This window comes from Solanum verrucosum, unplaced genomic scaffold (assembly GCF_900185275.1).
Source record: "Solanum verrucosum unplaced genomic scaffold, falcon-dt-bn FXZP01000144.1, whole genome shotgun sequence".
Lineage (NCBI taxonomy): Eukaryota > Viridiplantae > Streptophyta > Magnoliopsida > Solanales > Solanaceae > Solanum > Solanum verrucosum.
The window spans coordinates 145,911-167,321 of NW_026020773.1; the positions used below are offsets into that span (position 1 = coordinate 145,911).

Consider the following 21,411-nt stretch of genomic DNA (forward strand, 5'->3'; position numbering starts at 1 on the left):
CAACTATTAGAGGAATATGCGAAGGACCCTCGGTAATATGTGGGGACTTTAATGTATCTAGATTTCCCTCCGAAAGGACAAATGATAATAGAATAACCAAAGTCATGACTGATTTCAACCAATGCATAAATGATCTTGAGTTACTGGATCCTCCTATTTCCGAAGGTAGTTATACATGGATGAGAAGTCAAAATCACAGTTGTGCCACAAGAATAGATAGATTTTTATTCTCTTCCCAATGGGATGAAAGTTTCTCCAAAATTAACCAAAGTGTTCTCCCACAACTTGGCTCGGACCATAACCCCATCCTATTATCATGTGGTGATTGGAAACACATGAAATCATATTTCAAATTTGAAAATTGGTGGCTCAAGAAGAAATGATTCATAGACAAGGTGAAAGAATGGTGGAGCAGCTTCAATGTAACAGGCAGACGTGACTTTCAATTGGCTTCTAAGCTTAGTCAATTAAAAGTCAAGCTTAAAGAATGAAGCAAAGCCAACAAGAACAATTGGAAGGAAAGGAAAGTTCTGATTCTATCACAATTGAGAAATCTTGAATCCATTCAGGATCTCAGACTTTTGACAGATGACGAATAACTGTAGAAAATTCAGCTGGCTATGGAGTTTAAAGAGGTGTCCAGAAATGAGGAAATTGCCTGGAGACAGAGATCCAGGGCACAATGGATCAAAAACGGTGACAACAACACAAAGTATTTTCATAGAATGAACAATGCTCACAGAAGATTCAACTTCATTGACATCCTCAAAGTCGAAAGGGCAGAAGTTACTGATCCTGAAGAAATAAAAAATTCCATAGTGAGCTTTTATCAGGAACTATACAAGGAGTCTGAGAATTGGAGACCTGATTTTACACTCCAAAGGAATACCAGGATCTCCACTAAAGAACAGGTGTGGCTGGAAAGACAATTTGAAGAGGATAAAATATTAGAGGGGCTTAACCAGTGTGCCATTGACAAGGCCCTAGGCCCTAGGCCCTAATGGATTCCCAATGTCATTCTTCATTGCTTTCTAGAAAATGTTGAAGACAAATATACTACTTACCCTACGGAATTTCCATTCACAACATGTTTTTGAGAAGAGCTTCAATGCCACATTTGTAGCTCTTATCCCGAAGAAGGTGGGTGCAATCGAGTTGAGAGACTTCAGACCAATAAGTCTCGTCACTGGAATGTACAAGATCATTGCAAAAGTACTAGTTGAAAGGTTAAATAGAGTGATAGATAAGCTAATAAACCCTCATCAAATGGCCTTTATTAAAGGAAGCAAATCATGGATGCAACTTGGGTGGCAAATGAGTGTGTGGACACCAGATTAAGAGGCTCAGAACCAGGGGTGATGTGCAAATTAGACATTGAAAAGGCGTTTGACCACATCAATTGGAAGTCCTTACTTAACATCCTCAGGCAAATGGATTTTGGAAAAAGATGGCTAAATTGGATAAGTTTTTGCATTAAAACCCCCAGGTTCCCAATTCTAGTAAATGGAGAACCAATTTTTTTTTCAGCAAGAAAAGGGCTAAGACAAAGGGACCCATTATCCCTTTTTTCTTTCATCGTAGCCATGGAAGGCCTCAATAGCACGATGAAGATTGCATACAAAGGAGTTGGCTAAAAGGCTTTAGAGTGGGGAGCAGGACAACGGGAGTGTTAGAGATATGCCATCTACTTTATGTAGATGACACAATATTTTTTTGTGAAGCTATTAGTGAGCAAATCAGTTTTTTAAGACTAATGCTATTCATCTTCGAAGCAATCTCAGGCTTGAAGATAAATTGGAGAAAAAGCAACATATTTCCTATTAATAAAGTCACTCAGTTTCAGGTTCTAGCTAACATTTTAAGATGTGGAGTGGGAAAATTGCCAACTATTTACCTAGGACTTCCATTGGGTGCTAAACACAAGGCATTAGATATTTGGGACAACATCATTGAGAAGACAGAAAAAAAGCTTGCTATGTGGAAGGGATAATATCTATCACTAGGAGGCAGGTTAATCCTAGTAAACTCTGTGCTAGACTCATTATCAACATATGTGATGTCTCTCTTTCATATGTCTGCTAAAGTACTCAAAGTCCTAGATAAATTGAGAAGAAACTTCATATGGCATGACAAAAATGAGCATAAAGGTTACAATCTAGTGAAATGGAACATAATGCAAAAGAGTAGGAAGCATGAAGGTATGGGGGTTAGAAACCTAAAACTACAAAACAACAGTCTGCTCAAGAAATGATTGTGGAGATATGCTGAAGAGAATCCAACCTTGTGGAAGAATGTAATACAACATAAATACAAACAAAATGGGCAGTGGTGCACTGATGAGTCCACTGACACCTTTAGAGTTGGACTATGGATGACAGTCAGGTCTCTTTGGACCAATTAACCTGGGGAAGGACATTACTTTCCAAATTGGCAATGGCCAAAAAATCTTTTTTCTGGAAAGATAACTGGGATGGTCAAGGCTTTGCAAGAGGCTTTCCCTAGCCTCTTCAACATCAACATCAACCAAAATAACACAATAGAGAACATCTGGACAGCTCAAGGATGAAACCTAATTTATAGAAGATTTTTGAATGATTGGGAGGTTGAAAGAGTGGTTGCTCTACTTGGCAGAATAAAAGCCTTCACAGGGACTACCAATGAACCTGGCATCATCAAGTGGAGGCACAATACTGATGGCACAGAGTCTACAAAAGGGGCCTTATAGAGATGACAGAAAGAGATGGAGGACCTTAGAAAGCTACTTGGAGAAGCATGACACTTACTAAAGTGAAATGCTTCTCCTGGTAGTAAGGAAGGCATGTCTCACCCATGAGGCATTACAGAAAAAGAAATTTCATTTAGATTCCATATGCCCTCTCTGTATGGAACTCAATGAAACAAACAACCACATCTTCCTCCACTACAAGGTAACTTCTCAAGTTTGGCCCCTATTCATTACCTAATTAGCTGGGAAAGTTGGACAATGCCATAACACGCTGCTGATTTATTGATCTGCTGGATCACAAGGGGAGGGAGCAAAAGCCAGAAGAGATGGTGGAAAATTGTCCCAGCTTGCATATGGTGGACTATATGGAAGGAAATGAATGAGAGAATTTTCAAAGGAAGATCAAACTCCATTCAACATATCAAAGGAAAATGCATTTCTACTTTTTTTTTTTTTTTTGTGTAAAGAGCAATGTATGGTAAATGAAATACAGATAGTGAATTTCCTAGGCTTATTGTAATTAGCTATCTATGTAAGCACACTTTTGGAGGTGACCAACATACCCTTAATGCTGAAGAATACATGTTACCAATTTCAAAAAATAAATATAATGTTACTGCATTAAATGTTCACGACTTGTGGCATCATTTTTAGGAGCGTTTTAGATTTTTCATGTTATATTGATTTAAACGTTCTTATACATATTTTCTATTTTCAAATTCGATTATAGCATTTCAATAAATATTTTTAAAAAATTATTATCGAGTTCACTTAATAGATTTGAATTTAATATCATCGTATATTAGGTAAGTTCAAACATGATAAGATGATATCAATCAATGCCTTATGTTTTCACAAGTCATCATATGAGTAACGAATAATATTTAGTAGAATCATGCAATATACACACACAAGCATTTAAGAGATTTTCCTCGTTTTTTCTCTTTATCATGTAATTTTACTCTAACTTGAACTCTACTCTTTTTTGTTTCAACCTCTCGTAAATGATGATGCCATACATTTGTGGCTAATGTAGAGGCTGAGACAGAGAATAAGCTTTGGCTCCTGCTAGAGCTTGTACAGTGACACCTATTAAGATAAACACGTAAACTATTGTTTGAAGTTATACTAACACTACTTCAGTTGTTCCTTATGTGAGAATGTCCAAGTTCTGACTGTTCAAATAAGTACAACTTAGGTTCTAAAGCTTCATTACAATGCTAGTGATATATATATATATATATATATATATATATATATATATATATATATATATATCTCAATTCACATAATGGAGATCTTTTAGAGATTATGACACATACTGAAGTGATAATTATTATTCCAACTATTTATTGGAACATGTGAAAAAATAAATATAGTGTCATATATTTTGATGCAACAATATGCACTTATATGTCAAACTTCAAGATTTGATCCTGATGGTGTGTCACATAGCATATGATTGCCCTACAATCTTTGTTACAATCCTGATCTGTCGTGAGTGAAACTCATAGGACAATCAACTACTAACCAAAACTCGACCCATCAAATCGTTTTAGAAATAAAGTCATGATATAAAATATTAGGAAAAACAGTTTTAATTTTTTTTTTTTAAAAATCGAGTTCTCATAAACTCAATTAATATCGAAATTAATTGCAAAATTAACTCCCTAGAATTTATACTACCAGAACATCAAACAAGTCTCGAATAAGGGGATGTAACCCCAACAAGAAAACATAAGTCTAAAGTCCAAAATGTTTGTGTCTAAAAATATGGACAACGAAATTGGAAAGAAATCATGGATTTCCGGAAGAAGTTAATTCACTCTTAGATTCAGATATTGTGTGTCTCATATATGAGGTCTTGAAACAGCCACCTGAATATGCTTTGTACTCAACAACTATAGTATGAATACATAACCACAATGTATTGATAGGATCATCACCTAATTTGAGTATATGAAATATGAACATGCAACAATAATATAGTAAGCAAATTATACAACATAATAATACAAGAACACACATGTCCAGACTACCAATCCTCACTATGAAGTAATACTCGCAATAACATGCACATTGCAAAACAATAAGTCAATTTGATTTTCTCATGGAATCCATACATACAAATGTTAATGTACCAATGTGGAACTTGTTCCCATAGTTAATATACCACCACGGTATCTATTCTCACTGTATCGACGTGATACTCATTTCAAATGTTAGTGTGCCGATGTGGTACGTACCCATTCCAACAATAATATGTAGTGGTGTGGCACTCGATCTCAGTCATCAACACACAACACAATCACAATCAAGATGAATAGCAACAATAGTTGTGCATTCAAGTAACATATTCATTGCACGGGTTTCAACAACACCCTTCATTTCACATCATGCTTTTTGGATTTTGCTAACAGATATCATGCATGCATTACTAACGACACAGTTAACAAACACATATAACATAACCGAAAAAACACAATCGTTACCTACCTCAAGTCAAGCCTTGAAAACTCTAAAAACTTTAGCTTTTCCCTTGTTATGAATTTTAACTTGTTCTTCATCTAAAACAATATATAAACATGGAAATCAATGAATATCGACCCAATTATATCCGGATCATAATCAAATCCTAAACTCCAAACTATTCCTATGATCAATATTCTACCCAACAAGGCTTTCCCACCATTACTTCAAGAAACCCTTTCCCAGGAGTAACACCCTAGATTCTAAGGATTAAGCATTAAACTACAAGTTGAGAAAGTAATTAACTTACCTTGACCGAAGAGATTGGTGGAAAACTCAAGAGCGAAGTTGCAAAAAAAAAAAAAAAGTTTGAAACTTTTTCTCCACAAAAAATTGACTACTTATTATTGTAACGTAATACAAAATTTTACAAATATTAACGTAATGTACACATGTAATGTATACATACTAAAACTAGTAATATGTATTTTTGACTATCTTATACTACCTCTGTATACTTTTAATAGTCATGATTTCATTTTTTAGAGTCAAAACGATAATAACTCTGACTAACATTTTACAATATACTTTTTCATCATATTGATATGCAAAAAATTGCAATTTATAGTACTTTTCGTATAGTTTTTGGATATCTAAATTTTTTGTTTAAAATATCGAACTAATACAATTTAATTTAACTTTGAAAACTCGTCAACTTGACTTTCGAAAAATGCAACACGACAATTAAAAATGGCATATAAAGTAACATATATCTTGCAAACATATGTATACTATTTAAATCACATATATTTATCATCTTAACCTAATATATATGTTTTAGAAATATTAACGTGATATACGGCATGCAATGCAATACATTTCGAATTTTGAGATTTAAACAAATCTATCTTTGACCGTAAATTTTTTATATATCTTTTAATTATTTTGCATTGTCAATTATTGTGACTTATAATACTTTTTACGTAGTTTACAAATATATATATCTCATTTCAAAATAATTGAAAATTTCACATATAAATTTTTTATCAAACTTAAATTGTTTGACTCTCGAAAAACAAAAAATATCACTGGGACAGAAGAAATATATGTATACCATTTCATAGAAGAAAACGAAAGTACTTCCAGATATCACATGAAAAATGAAGCCACTCAAAAACGGGTCGGGTCAACCGAAATTTTAAGGGTTTTATTTCTTTCTGTATTTAGGCGAAGGGTTTTACTACTTCCCTCACTCTAGTGAGCTTTTCTTCCTTTATAGCCGCAGTCAGGAGGAAGAAGAAGGAAAACAGAATCGAATTTCTTCCTTCTTTTTGTTTATTAATTTATTTTTGTGCAAATGGCTACTCTCATTCCTCCGTCAGTTATAGTTCCACCGGCGAATTCAAAGTCGGCGGCCGTCGAATCGGAGAAAGAGAAAGTTGATTACCTTAACTTACCTTGTCCAATTCCTTATGAAGAAATCCATCGTGAAGCTCTCAGTTAGTATTTTTATCCTTTTACTTCTCCTTTGATCATTTGTTGCTATTAAATTTTAATGAAATCGGTTTTGATTGGAGAGATATGGATGTATATGATTTACAAGGATGTGGCGGTATAGTTGAAATGGTTTGGAATAGAGTGGATTAGATGTAGACGATTTATGTAACCGGATCCTGTAATTGAGAAGCTCTCAGCTAGTATTATTGTTATCGTTTACTTCGCCTCTGTCAATTGTTGCTTTAAATTTAATGAATTCGGTTTGAGTTGAGTGAAATGGATGTATATGATTTTTAAGGATGTCGAGGTATAGTTGAAATGGTTCGGAATAGTGTGGATTAGAGGTTGAAGATTTATGTAACTGGATCCTGTAATTGAGAAGCTCTCAGTTAGAATTGCTTTCCTTTTACTTCGCCTCTGATCAATTGTTGCTTTAACTTTTAATGAATTCGGTTTGAGTAGAGAGAAATGAATGGATAGGATTTATAAGGATGTGGTGGTGTAGTTGAAATGGTTTGGAATAGAGTGGATTAGATGTAGAAGATTATGTAGCGGGATCCTGTAATTGAGAAGCTCTCAGTTAGTATTATTATCATTTACTTCTCGCCTATGATCAGTTGTTGCTTTTAAAGTTTAATGAAATCGGTTTTGAGTAGAGAGAAATGGATGTATAGGGTTTATAAGGATGTAACGGTACAGTTGAAATGGTTCAGAATAGAGTGGATTAAATGTAGAAGATTTATGTAGCTGGATCCTGTAATTGAGAAGCTCTCAGTTAGTATTATTATCATTTATTTCTCGCCTATGATCTGTTGTTGCTTTTAAATTTAATGGAATTGATTTGAGTAGAGTGAAATGGATATTTATGATTTATAAGGATGTGACAGTATGGTTCGGAATAGGGTGGATTAGGTGTAGAAGGTTTAGGTATCCTGTAATTGAGAAGAAGCTCTCAGGTAGTATTGCTATCATTTACTTCTCGCCTATGATCAGTTGTTGCTTTTAAGATTTAATGAAATTGGTTTGAGTAGAGTGGAATGGATGTATATAATTTATAAGGATGTGGCGGTAAATGGTTTGGAATAGAATGGATTAGATGTAGAAGCTTTATGTAGCCGGATCCTGTAATTGAGAAGCTCTCAGTTGTTTGCAGATTGCTTTGCGTGTTGTAAGAATTGAAATGTGATTTTAAGTATGGAGTTTTAACTTTTAATGTTATGTTTCCTCTAATGGTTAGGGATGAGGTTTCATGGTGCAAGTCTGTAAGATATATACAAATGATATTGTCTAATTGACAAAATTACTGACAAGTCGATCGGAAGCTGGAATTGTAGGATGGGAAGTTAAATTCATATATGTATCATAAATATAACTTGCATAAGAAGGAAGGTGATGCGAGAACTACACAATCTGGACATCTAGATTTTGTCTTTTAGGTGAATGACAAGATAGAATTAGATATTAGATAACTAAAATAAATGTAGAAGATTTATGTAAAGGATCCTGTAATTGAGTAATAGTTTATTTCCTGTTATCTGCAGATTGGGTTCCTTTGCATTTCTAAGAATTGAATGTGTTTTGAAGTATGGAGTTTCAACTTTTTAATATTATGTCACCTCCGATGGTGTAGGAATTAGGTTTCACGGTGCAATTCTGCAAGATATATACAAACGCTATTGTCTTATTGACAAAATGACTGAAAAGTGGATCAAAAAAGTTGGAATTGTAGGATGGGAAGTTAAACCATAAACCATATATGTATCCTAAATATAACTTGCATAAAAAGGAAAGTGATGCGAGAATGACACAATCTAGACATCTAGATTTAGTCTTCTGGGTAATGACAAGATAGAATAAGATATATGATAACTAAAATAGATATAGAAGATTTATGTAGCGGATCTTGTAATTGAGCAGTATTTCATTTCTTGTTGTCTGCAGATTGCTTTAGCGTATTCTAAGAATTGAAAATGTGATTTGAAGTATGGAGTTTCAACTTATAATATTATGTCGCATCCAGTGGTGTAGGAATTAGGTTTCATGGTGCAAGTCTGCAAGATATGTACAAATGAAATTGTCTTATTGACAAAATGACTGACAAGTGGATCGAAAAAGTTGGAATTGTAGGATGGGAAGTTAAAGCATAGATGTATCGTAAAGTATAACTTGCATAAGAAGGAAGGTGATGCAAGAACAATACAATCTAGATATTTAGATTTAGTCTTCTAGGTAAATGACATAATATAATAAGATATAAGATAACTAAAATAGAGGACTCTTACAAGCGTGTAATGCGGCAAGAAGAAACCTAACAAAATGAAAATTAGTTTTGTAGAGTGGTTGTAGATTTTGAGAGGAACAATGTTATATGATAGTGAATGTTGGGTCTACAAGGCCATGTATATCCTAAGATCAATATTACTAAAATCTAGATGTTAAAATGAATGTGTAGTTGTAGAAGAGCTTTTGAAAGGAAAGAACATGATTTCGTACATCCAAGGAATAATTTATATGATAGTGAATGTTGGGTCTACAAGGCCATGTATATCCTAAGATCGTGTCACTAAAATCTAGATGTTAAAATGAATGTGAAGTCGTAGAAGAGCTTTTGAAAGGAAGGAACTTGATTTCATACATCCAAGGACTAATTTCATAAATGTTTTGTCTTTTTGGTGCACTTGAGGTTCTTATATCATATGTTTTTGTTGATTTTCTTTTTTTTTTTTTTTTTTTTTTTGGTATAGCTCTTGTATACGGGAGCTTTCTCTCTTATGAACAAAATTATACTGTACTTGATATAAGAAAATAGATTAGGAATGATCATGTCCTATAGAGGATAAAATTAGCACACGTAGAATGCCAAAGTAAGAGAATGCCGTCTATGATTGTATGGCACTATTTTTTAAGGGAGAATAATAAGTTTGTAGTCTTCATTGGGGATTTGGGGTAAATCCAGAATTCCAATTCTTTGGTGATGTGAAGTTGCCACACTTGGCAGTTGATGTTTCTTTTTTCTTGCATAGTCCGATTTTTTCCCCTACTCTTATTCCTAAGACCGTTCCCACGCGGGCCTCTGTAATTGGTGTAACCTAGTAGGAACTTTGTATGAATCTCTTCTTGCCACTTATTAGATTACCTTTTATTTAATACTCCCTCCGTTTTAAATTAATAGTCACTTCAACTCAAAAAATTAACCCCAAATATTTTCTAGTATAAAATTAAAGTATGCAAGCATTTTCAACTATACCCTCATAGTTCTTTTTCTTTTTAATATTGTTCAATTCTCAAAAAACTTCTAATAAACAGGGTAACTCAATAGGTAATACCCTGTTTTTATTATGTTTCTTATTGGGCATGAAAAAAAGCTAAAACGATGATTAAATGGGATGGATAGGGTTTTTTAAGGGGCGTGTAAAAGTAAACATGACAAGTTAAATGGATTGAATGGAGTACGTCATTAATGTACTTCAATTATTATTTATTAATATCCTTGTAAGATCGTTATTAAGTTATAATATATGTGAAGGCTCCAAATTGAAGTTATAACTATTATAATATACATTTACAATCATTGAAACTTTTGTTGTAATAGATGATTCTATACAGCATACCTAGTGTAATCTGTAATCCACAAGTGGGGTCGGGGGTAAATTATATATGATCCTATACAACAACAATATATCCAGTGTTACAACAAATGAATTTTGCAAGAACTCTTGGCACATGAAATAATTAGTGGAATTAAAACATAATAAATATCGAAATAAATTCATTTCTATCTATAACTAAGAAATAACATGCTCACAAATTCATAAAAATACCAATAATTTTTTATTTATGATCTTCATTGAATTATAATTATTTACATATTTTAAATCAGGTTATTTAATACAATATCGAATCACTTGTGTCGTTTTGATATTTTCTAATTCTCCGGCCAAACTTACTTCCTCATAAATAACTTTTTATTTAAAGTTATCCATTTATGTGATTAAGAATTTTAATAATTATGAAGACTTATCAACAAGATATGTTTAACGTGCCATTAGATTATATTAGTTATAAAGTAAAAATATGGTACAAATTGTACTTCTTTAATTAAAATTACTACTTCTATACTTTAAGTTTGGGTCTGGGGCTCTGGGCTTAGCATGACCCCCATGGAACTAGTATAGAACTACATATGACAATCTGATGATGGAAGATAATAAAGAGAAGATGAGATTAGCATGCCCCCACTAGGATGATACACAGAAATTGAGAAAAAAGAAGATGAGATCGACCTAAAACTACATGGACAGAAGTTGTATCACAACACATACAATCTCTCATAATCATGTGAGCTAAGAATAGAACACAATGGAAGTGAGGATCCATATATGCGATAACACTAGTCGGGACTAAGGCGTAGTTATTGTTGTTACACTTACATTTGGTTTTTTTTTTTCAGTATTCGTTGTATTCTAGTTAGATATTTATAGAGGAATAAGTCTACGATTTGGAGAAGTTATTTTATATTTAGTATGGAATGAAATGGGATTGCATAGAGAGCAGAATGGATAAAAAAGATTCATATATCTGACCTCAACTGGTTTGAGATTGTGTTTAGTTGTGTGTTTGTTGTGAATGCTCTAGGTTTAGCAAGAAATACTGCCTCTACATTCTAATTCAACCTTGCATTTGGGAAAAGAGGGTGGGCTAATAGTTGTTTGATTCATTGTGTGTACATGTAAAGTTGTGTCCAGTAGTCTTCTTTATCAAAACCTGGAGAGCTGGTTGTTGAAACCACTATAAAGTTAAATTAATGCAGTGCTTCTATTGCAGTTATAGTGTTTCCTTTCATGTTCATATGTAAGCAGCTTTGGTGCTCTTAAATGTGACACTCCTATATTATTGTTATTGTTTTGGGGAAGGAAATAACTAATTCATGTCTCTATTGGCAGTGTCTTTAAAGCCCGAGCTTTTTGAAGGACTGCGTTTTGATTTTACCAAAGGACTTAATCAGAGATTTTCGCTCAGTCATAGGTAGATTTTATATACTCGACAAATATATTATATTTGTAGCTATGTTCCCTCCATTGCTCTAGGGGAAGAGGTGTTCTCTTAGTGATAACAATTGTGTTCTTACCTTTTATCAGTGTTTTTATGGGGCCTACAGAACTTCCTACTCAGTCTGCAGACATCGTCAAAATACCAACTGCACACTATGAGTTTGGTGCCAACTTTATAGATCCACAGGTCTGTAGTTGAATTTTATTTTTCCAACTGCCTGAACTCATTGAGGATCAAATAGTGGCGACAATGATATCCTACTAATGCTACAGATGATGCTTATTGGGAGAGTAATGACAGATGGTAGGGTGAATGCTAGGGTGAAGTGTGATTTGTCTGAGAATCTTTCATTGAAAGCCAATGGTCAGGTATTAAATGATATCTGCAACTGTTGCTTTCCCTTCCATAATTATGTGGAGCGACTGTATGTCTCATAATTACTATCTTCTTAACAGCTGACTGGTGAACCACACATGTCACATGGCATGGTTAATTTCGATTACAAGGTAATTATTCTCTCTGTTTATGCAAGGATATTCGTGCATATAATTCATAAGATTTAATTGATCCATCCAGGCTATTCTGGTCACTCTTCCTCTTTCATTCAAGTTGTACTATTCTCATACCATGTTGCGGGCCATTTGACTTGGGAATAATGATTGTTGTATATTTTTGTTGTTGTTGTTGTTGTTTATAAGGGTAAAGACTACAGGACTCAATTTCAACTTGGCAATGGTGCATTACTTGGAGCCAGCTACATCCAGGTATTGTTACTCCTCATTGCTGTCAATACTTATTTTTCTTCAATATTTCCATCATAGCGTTCGACTCTGGCATTTTCTCCCAAACTGTTCTAGAAAACGTTTTTCTTGAGGCGAGGGTCTATCGGAAACAACCTCTCTACCCCACAAAGGTAGGGTAAGGTCTGCATACACCACTTCATCCTCCCCAGGCCCCACTTGTGGGGATATATCAAGTATGTCAGAAAGTAAATGACCTTTTCTCAGTCCATTATGTATATGAACTGTTATAATGCGTCAAACATTTATGTCCTCAAGTTACACGATGTATCGTGAAGTTTCAAAGGTTCAGTAAATTTTGTCGTACTTGATACGATGAGTTGGAATAGTGTTTTATCACTTACAAGTGTGCGTTTAGGTTTAAAAATGAAAAGATAATAATGTGTGACATTGTGCTGTTAACTGGAATTAAAAGCCTGTGACTGGGAGAGAGAGCAAAGGGAACCATCAGGAGTTGTTATAGCATCAATAAGAGATCAATGGTAATGTAGTTTGTGAAACATCAGATTACTTAATTGGATTAAATGCTAAGAAGAGAAGAAGACACTAGTGATTAATGTGGGTCACATTCTCTAACAACACCTTGATAACTTAGAATAATACTTTTTAAGTGTTTCTTTACTAATTATTAGCTTTAGTATCTAGACCTCATCCTGTTCCCTCAACCCCTGATGACAAGAAGGGACTGCCAACCACTCTGTACTCCCTTTGGCCACAAAATGTTCTCTGTGACGAGAACAGTGTCATGCTACTCAATCTGCATCAACTACATACCCAATACTTTACCAAAGTAAAACATTTAAAGGAAACCTCCATCATTTACCTTCTCACCAGAACGACCAACTGAAATAGTAGACAATTTCCACCATCATTTACGCTGTTATTTAAGCTAGCCAATGAGTAGCTGTAATTGTGACATCTGTTTGACGCCATTGTTTTGGTAAGAAATGTCATTGTCATTTGCACTTCTTTCTGGACAGTAGTTGACATGAACTAAAATTGTTTTTTTATTTTTGTGAGGGATCAATTGACATCCCAGCGAAGTTTCTTAGGCGGGGTTTCATTTGATTTATTGTGGATTGGATGATGGAAAACCAAGCAAAGCGCGAAGAGTGGTGTGGTAGACACATGGTTTTGGGTGTGAACGAGCATTATGGATAGTGGTGGTTAGGCATATATGTGATTTATTTTTGTGTAATTCAGAGTTTGTTTTGATGAGGTCATCCCTTGGCGGAAGACTTCAACGTGGAAATTCCTTGTTCATAGTTTTCGGATTAGGTGTCTTAACGCTGCATGGTCTATTTGTGTCATTGGGAGGAAAGATCTGAATAGACTAGGAAAGTATGGCAAGGATAGTGCAGATATAATCCCCTTTTAAAGAGGATGGGGCCTCCCCTATGTCTTTGATGGTTGGCAACTTGGATTACTCTAATTTAAATGTCCCCACTCACATTGGCTCATTTTGCTGAAAAGTGTTTTGGAATTAAAAGATGGATTCTTTAAATAATTGGGCACAATGTGTATAGGTGAGCTTCTACAGGTACCATTGCTTTATGCTCTTCTTTATGGTGAAGTTGCTTCCATATTATCAATAATTATAAAAGACTGTGTTGAAACCTTCTTATAAAAGCTTGCTATTAGTAGTTTGCTTCTTTGGGTTCTGTTCCTTGGTGGCCGCTCGACTACAAAGTACAAACTTAGTGTCATCCTCTATAAATTGGAGAGTTGAGACAGTAATGGAAGATTGGAAATTGCAAATGCTATAGCAATATTATTTTTCGCTTTTGTCCCTTCGGGATGCCGGGATATCTGATAAATTGGTTTGATATCATCTACCACCTATTGGTCAATCATGGTTCCTTGTGGTTCGTATTAAATACCAGAGAATGAGTAAAGCTGTCCTTATATCAATATCATATGCAGATAAATTGTGTGGTATTATATTTTTAGCTTTGCTAACTGAACCTTTATGTGCTCTTGCAGAGTGTCGGTCCACATTTGTCTCTGGGTGGGGAAGTGTTCTGGGCTGGTCAGCATCGGAAATCTGGCATTGGTTATGCTGCTCGCTACAACACAGATAAAATGGTATTCTGCCTAATACTAGATGTTAGAAATTTTTTATCTGGATTCGAGGCATTATAATATTTGTTCAAATGATGAATGACTTGTTTGGGATTGAGGTGTAGTTGTAATTACTGTTATTGTGTTGGTAATACATGGTAGCAGCTTGAATTTCATTGCTGTTTTACAATTAGTTCTTTTTGGTACTTGCTAACTATTTCAGTTGATTGAGAAGACTTCTATTTAAATTCAGTTAAAGTCCTTCCAGGAAACTAATATGTATCATGCCCAAGTTAGATATTTGATTGATTGCTTTGTCTGAGTAAGTTTTTTCAGTAGCTATAACATCAAGGGCAGTGTGTCATTATTCTCCTTCATCTGTTGTATGAATAGCTCTAGAATAAAATTGAACTGCAGGTCTTCCAGATGCAAAAGGATTTGTATTATATCGTTTTGACTTGGTATTTTCAATGTTGTGTCAAACAGGAACATCAAAATATTCAGGTTTCTGAGTATAAACCCTCCCAAAGAGAAACCATATCTATTATATTTTCTTTTGTCGATTTCACCAGCATTAATTTCTTGTAGTTGTCTTTTTTGTAGGTGTATTTCATCTTTCCAGGTTTTTTTTTAATGGTTTTCACATTATTCAGTGTTAATTTATCTGCAGGTTGCTGCAGGGCAAGTTGCTAGTACTGGAATGGTTGCACTGAGTTATGTTCAGAAAATTTCTGATAAGGTTGTAAGAGTCACTAGTATCTTAACAATTGCATTTGTGACTTGCTTATCTTGAACTCTTTCCTTCCATGCAGGTGTCTCTAGCATCAGATTTTATGTACAACTACATGTCAAGAGATGTAACAGCAAGCTTTGGTTATGATTACATCCTTCGGCAGGTAACCTTTTGTTGTAAATTCTTTCCGGAAATCTAACTTGATTTCCTGCAGGCTACTGTTTGTCTTTCGTACTTTAACTCCTGTGCATTTCCAGCAGTTTTGCAGTTTCCTGTTGGCTTTGAGAGACCCTTACTCTGAGAAGGGTGTAGTTTTTTCCTAGTTTCTAACCTGCTGCAACTGTCCTGAATCCAGTGAAAAATGAACGCTCCAAATTTAATACCTCAATATTGTCGTTATCTTTTTCAAAATGATTGCATGCAGACTCCAATAGATCATTTCTTACCCTTAGGTTAGACACCTTGCCTTAGGTTTCGACACCTTGATGGTAGAATCATTCTAGCATTATAATCCAGTTTATGTTAAAGACCGACTACCACGTCTTCCCTGTATATTGCATGGACCGACTTGGTGTGTGCCCGTGAGTCCATATTTTTGTAGCAGCCCTGCAGCCCTTCGTTCTTGCTTCCTAAATAACCAAAATATATGGACTATCGGGTTTCATATGTTTTCTCTTTCATATCTTTCTGCTATGTGACATCTCATTTCTTTTTGCAATGTGACATCTTGTTTCTGTAGTGTTAAGAGTTTCAGAATACTGAACCCTGTTAGGAATCCGATGTACCTAAGTGTGGTAAGGTAGATAATTAGGAGTCTTTTGTAGAGAATCATCTATGCTTAGATTTTCTACTTTTTTTGGGATATCATATGCGTATGGGGTGTTCTCCCCGAAGTGTTATACAAGGTAAATTGACCTAAATACCGTGACTCCTAATTATGATAGAATCGGGGAAATTCAGTGCTATTAACCTAAATGTGTAAAATGAGATGCGAGAAGTGAGACAGATGATTTGGGCATGTGAGGAGGAGGTGCACGGATGCGTCAGTTAGTAGGTGTGAGAGATTGGCTATGGCAGAAGTTAGGAGAGGTAGAGGTATGCCGAAAAAGAGCTGGGTGAGGTGATCCGACATGACTTGGCACAAATTCAGTTTATTGAGGACATGACCCTAGATGGGAAAGTATGGAAGTCGAGAATTAGGATAGAAGGTTAGTAGGTAGGCGAGTTTTGTTGCACTTTATGTGGTAGAGGGAAGGGCCTAGTGGCAGTTTATTTAGTTGTCATAGATTCTTGCCATCATGCTTTGATAATATTCCTTTTGAGCCGAGGGTGTATTAGAAACAATCTCTCTATTCTACAAAGGTAGGGCTAAGGTCTGCGTACATCCTACCCTTCCTAGATTCCACTTGTGAGATTACACGGGGTATGTTGTTGTTGTTGGATAACTGTGGTGTCGGGGACAACTTGTGCTCACCTCGACTAATTCCAATGTGTACCTACTACCTCCGACCAATACATGTACCGAGTAATTTTGTCCACCTAGGCTTTAGATGGATAGGAGAAATCAACTAGTGTTTTTGCCTCTTGCTGAGATTTGAACAGTGACCCCTCATGGTTCTCAAATCACTTCATTGACTACTAGGTCACCCTTGGATGTAGAGACATGTAGAAACTTTTTGTGGGCTGTTGTTATGCGTTTTGCTAGGGGTTATGATTAATGAAAGCTCATTAAGTTGATCTTATATTTGTGACTGCATTGCGACCATGTTGAGACATCTAATCAACCTTTCTCATTCTCGTCTTTGTTTACTGAATCAACATTATGCGTGCATCGCAGTGCCGTCTCAGAGGGAAGATTGATTCCAATGGTTGTGTAGCTGCTTTCTTGGAAGAGCGCTTGAACATGGGTCTTAATTTCATTCTTTCAGCTGAGGTAAGTGGCAGATGTTTTTTTTTTTTAAATCTTGTTGTAGCTCCTTTACAACATACCTATTCTTGTTTTCTTTTCTTTCGGATAACCGTGAAATTTCTTAAGGCAGCTAGTGCATGGATTGAAACTCTTATATTAGGGGCAGACCCCTCTTATCTATTTCCCTCCTTCATGCTTATACTTGTTGGAATCCAATCTCACAGTTTGGTAGAATGACTTTCATTGGTGTCCTAACTGTGTTCCTTATCGCTTGTTCAGGTCGATCACAAAAAGAAAGACTACAAGTTCGGTTTTGGACTCACAGTTGGAGAATAGAGGAGGCAAGCTTAAACAGGGATTAGGTATTAGCATATGAGCACAAGATTAAAATTGAAAGCATCTTAACAAGTGATGCTTTTTCTCAGCGATAAAAGAATCGAAACATCAGTTTTGTATTTTTATCGAGCGACATTGGTTCTGGAACATACATTTCATCAACTGGTGCAACTAGTCACTAATAGTTGATTTTGCAATTTCGGAAAATTCTTTTAGACAGTTTAGAATTGTAGAGTTGACTTTATTTTGATAAAGAGATCTACCATTCTGATTTTACTGGATGCTATATGCTTAATAATTCTATGGTTAAATTTAATGTAGTGTTTAGAGATTTTGAAGGTGTTTGAATACCTGCTTTGTGAAAACAAGGGGAAATCATCGTTCAGATTCCAACAAAGATGACAGTTAGTAATTTTCTTCGTCTAGTATTTGTGATGGTGGGAGATAGCAAGCATCTAGTGAAATAGTCGAGGTGGTTCAGATACCATCCTTATAAAAAGGAAGTGTCAATCATCTATGTCTGTTTCAGACTATATGAATTTTCTATAGTCAATTTCTAATTCTCTTGAGATAATGTAGTCGGTGTAATACTATATAGCATAGGTAATTATGAAGGTGGTTAGAATTAGGTAGATGCTTACGCTTTTATCTAAATTTTAGGGATATCTTGCGCGAAAATATTATGTGATTTCTTTCCATCTATTTTAGTTTTTACAAATAGAAATATCTAGTATTTATTGCGGGGAGGAAACAAGTATGCGATAGTTGGTTCAAATATCATGGGTTATCAAGAAGGATAGTTGATAAATAAAAAATGAAGTAATTGCAATAAATATTTTTATTGATATGATTCAATTGCATACATTATTGACATAGCACATACACGTGCTCTTTAATTAGGTTTAAGTTGAAATCTATGTCCTTCAATTTTAAGTATGCATGACTCAAACTATGTCATCGACGGCCCCTTAAAGTTGTCTGTATAATTCACTTTAATACCTCAGCTAAGGGTTGTACCTATTGAACACTTTTATCCATTTGGATTAGAACCATCTTAACACTTTTTTGATAATCAGCTAAAAATATAAAGTGAGTGTAGTACACTCGCAATGCTTTGTTTTTAACTAAGCCCATCTCAATTTTCTCCCCTTTATCATGTTTTTATTTTGGTGCTTAAAGGAATTCCTTTACAGTAATACTTCTTTCATTTTCGAGAAGGTAATGATGCTTTTCAGATAAAAACGATAATAGTGATGGAGAGGGCAAAGAGAAGGGTGTATGCTGATGGCGGAGGCGGCAACGGAAATGGTGGTGTTTTGTTGAAAAGGAGGTATGGAGGAAGAAAGAGATTATTTTTTTTAAGGCCTGTTTGGAAGGACATCCTGGTAATTGGATTTGGTGTAATTGGTATAATTATACTGTCTTGTCCTGTTTGGAAGAACAAGTAATTGGTGTAATTGTCATGGAGTAATTACATTATACAATTCACAGGCAGAGACTGTGAATTGCTGATAATTACATGGTGTAATTACCACCTGATTACTTTTTAATTTCTATTTTTATTTTTTTGTTTTAATTTTTTTTACTTCTATTATTTTAAGTTCTTTTTTTATTTTTATTATTCTAAAAATTTGTAAAAGTTTATTTTTTATTTATATTATTATATTTCATTTTCTTCTTGTTCTCAACTTTACTTTACGTGATTCCATGTAATTTTCTCGTATTATCTATTTCTTTATGGCATAATTTTATTAGTATTCAAATTTTTAAATTAAAATAGAATTTATTGTTAAGTAAGGTTATAGACTTATGTTTTCTTTATTAAGAAAAAATAAAAATAAATCATATTCATTGCTATGTTGAAATTTGTTATAAGAGTATTATGTTAAATTTTTTGTTTTGAATTTATAACTTATGTTATATTTTCAGTTTCATTTGTTTTAGTAATATTGAATTTACATTGCACGCCATTTTTTTAATTAGATAAATTATATTTTTTGTCAAACATTTAATAATTTATGACATTTTATTTATATATTATTCTTTTTATCAAACATGGATTTCACGATGTTCGTAGAAACTTCATACTTTTAGTTGTTACGATCAATTCAATTGAAATATATTAATTTGAAAAAATATAAATCAATTATTTTTTCATAATATTAGTTACAGAAAATATGTTTATTAATTAATATATTTTCAAAAAAGAATATATATCTTAAATATTTAATTTAATGTCATTTATAAAGTTTCTTATTTGTCTAGTATAAATTTTAAATAATTAATTTTTATTTTTAAAATCTATTATAATTTTATTATTGCAATTGTGCATTCAAACAGAACATGTGTAATTACACTGTGGCATCCAAACAGGACATGGGTAATTACAGTGTAATTACACTGTCACAACTAAACAGACCAGTGTAATTACTAGGCTGGTAATTACTACCCTAGTAATTACACCAATTCCAATTACCAAGTGAATTTCCAAACATACCCTAACTAAAATATACTTCCACGCGCTAGATATGTATTGGTTGCACTTTTCATGCCATATCAGCAAAAAGTGTCTAATAGGTACTCGTTTTGAATAATATAAGTGTTCAATAGGTACAAGGTATACTTAAAGTGTCCAAATGAAATATGAGAGGACAACTTTAAGTGACTCTCTATGACTTAAGCCAACTTGTAAGTATCCAATTGTATATGTGCACATGTGTCCTAAGTGACATATACAAACTAGTTCGAAAACACCCGGAAAAGATAATAGAAATTTTAATTAAGCATGTACAATTTACTTTATAAAATATAGGCAAAAAGGTCTGGTGGACCATCGTACTTGTATCAGTTTGTATTATGGACCATTTTACTTAACACTTTACCAATTGAACCCTTACACTTAATAAAACATAATATATCAAACCCCTCTGACCATTGACTATGCTTATGTGACATTAATATGATTGAGTTGGCAAGAGAGTGAGACCACACGCCTATTAAGGCAAGTGAACACCATATTTAAATTTTAAAAATATTTAAATTAAAAGAGTAAAATAATAAACTTAAAAAAGAAAAAAGATACCCTTCTTCTTCACCCAACCACCTACTTTTTTCAGCCATCTCCATTTTCGTCCAAGCATATGCATCGACTTGGTACCTTGCTTATATGTTGCTTGGGTACATGAAAACTCTAACCTTAATGTATTTGGTGGCAAATTGGAGTTGAACTTAGCTCTAACAACACCACTGTTTCCATGAGGCCTACAAACTTTTCCCCAAATACAACGATAATGTGAGTTATTATTCTTTGTTTTTGCCTTGTGTATAAGCCATATATTTCCCTAAGTACCAATCTACTTCCTCCTTAGTGCTCACTCCCTTGATCTGAACCAATGAAGTGTTTGGATACTGATTCGATTTCGACCTCTTGTATCCGAGAACTGTTCCTCTGGTATAGAGTCTCACACACTCTCCTTGGCGTCCCTTCACCATTTTCGATTATGGAGCTGCAAACTGAAGAAAATCCCTTATAGTGGAGAAGCCTAAATTAAAATTTTAATTTAAAAGAATAAATTAAAATTTTATTTTATAAAATTTGCATCAAAACTTTATGATTTTTTGTCCAAAAAAAAATTTATTATAGAAAAAAAAATGATGTGGCAAATTTTATGACATGGAATGTGACATCAGCGCGATTGAGAGTCACGATGAGTTGAAAGGGTTCAACAAGTTGAGTCTAAATGAGTTCGGGGGTTCAGATGACAAAGGGATAAGTAGAATGATTCACAATACAAACGAGTACAAATATAAGGGTCCACCAGGTCATTTG

The 21,411-nt window shown here is 34.1% G+C and overlaps 1 protein-coding gene and 1 pseudogene across 1 annotated transcript; one reads left to right on the forward strand and one right to left on the reverse strand.

The window, feature by feature from the left end:
* The first annotated feature begins 6,435 nt into the window (after positions 1-6,435).
* LOC125812996 (mitochondrial import receptor subunit TOM40-1-like) lies at positions 6,436-17,899 on the forward strand. Its single transcript, XM_049492485.1, has 11 exons — positions 6,436-6,693; positions 11,635-11,716; positions 11,830-11,929; positions 12,016-12,111; positions 12,199-12,249; positions 12,442-12,507; positions 14,527-14,628; positions 15,275-15,343; positions 15,417-15,500; positions 17,175-17,270; positions 17,526-17,899. The coding sequence occupies exons 1-11, from the start codon at positions 6,552-6,554 to the stop codon at positions 17,580-17,582; spliced, it is 945 nt and encodes a 314-aa protein (XP_049348442.1). The 5' UTR covers positions 6,436-6,551; the 3' UTR covers positions 17,583-17,899.
* A 2,820-nt stretch (positions 17,900-20,719) lies between these two features.
* LOC125813009 (60S ribosomal protein L35a-3-like) lies at positions 20,720-21,117 on the reverse strand (annotated as a pseudogene).
* Positions 21,118-21,411: the final 294 nt, after the last annotated feature.

Bases quoted from the DNA above. Each gene is read 5' to 3' on its own strand.
- LOC125812996 (XM_049492485.1), top strand. From the start codon at position 6,552: ATGGCTACTCTCATTCCTCCGTCAGTTATAGTTCCACCGGCGAATTCA. The intron at 12,508-14,526 runs GTATTGTTACTC...GTGCTCTTGCAG, and splicing joins TTGGAGCCAGCTACATCCAG to AGTGTCGGTCCACATTTGTC. The intron at 17,271-17,525 runs GTAAGTGGCAGA...TCGCTTGTTCAG, and splicing joins ATTTCATTCTTTCAGCTGAG to GTCGATCACAAAAAGAAAGA.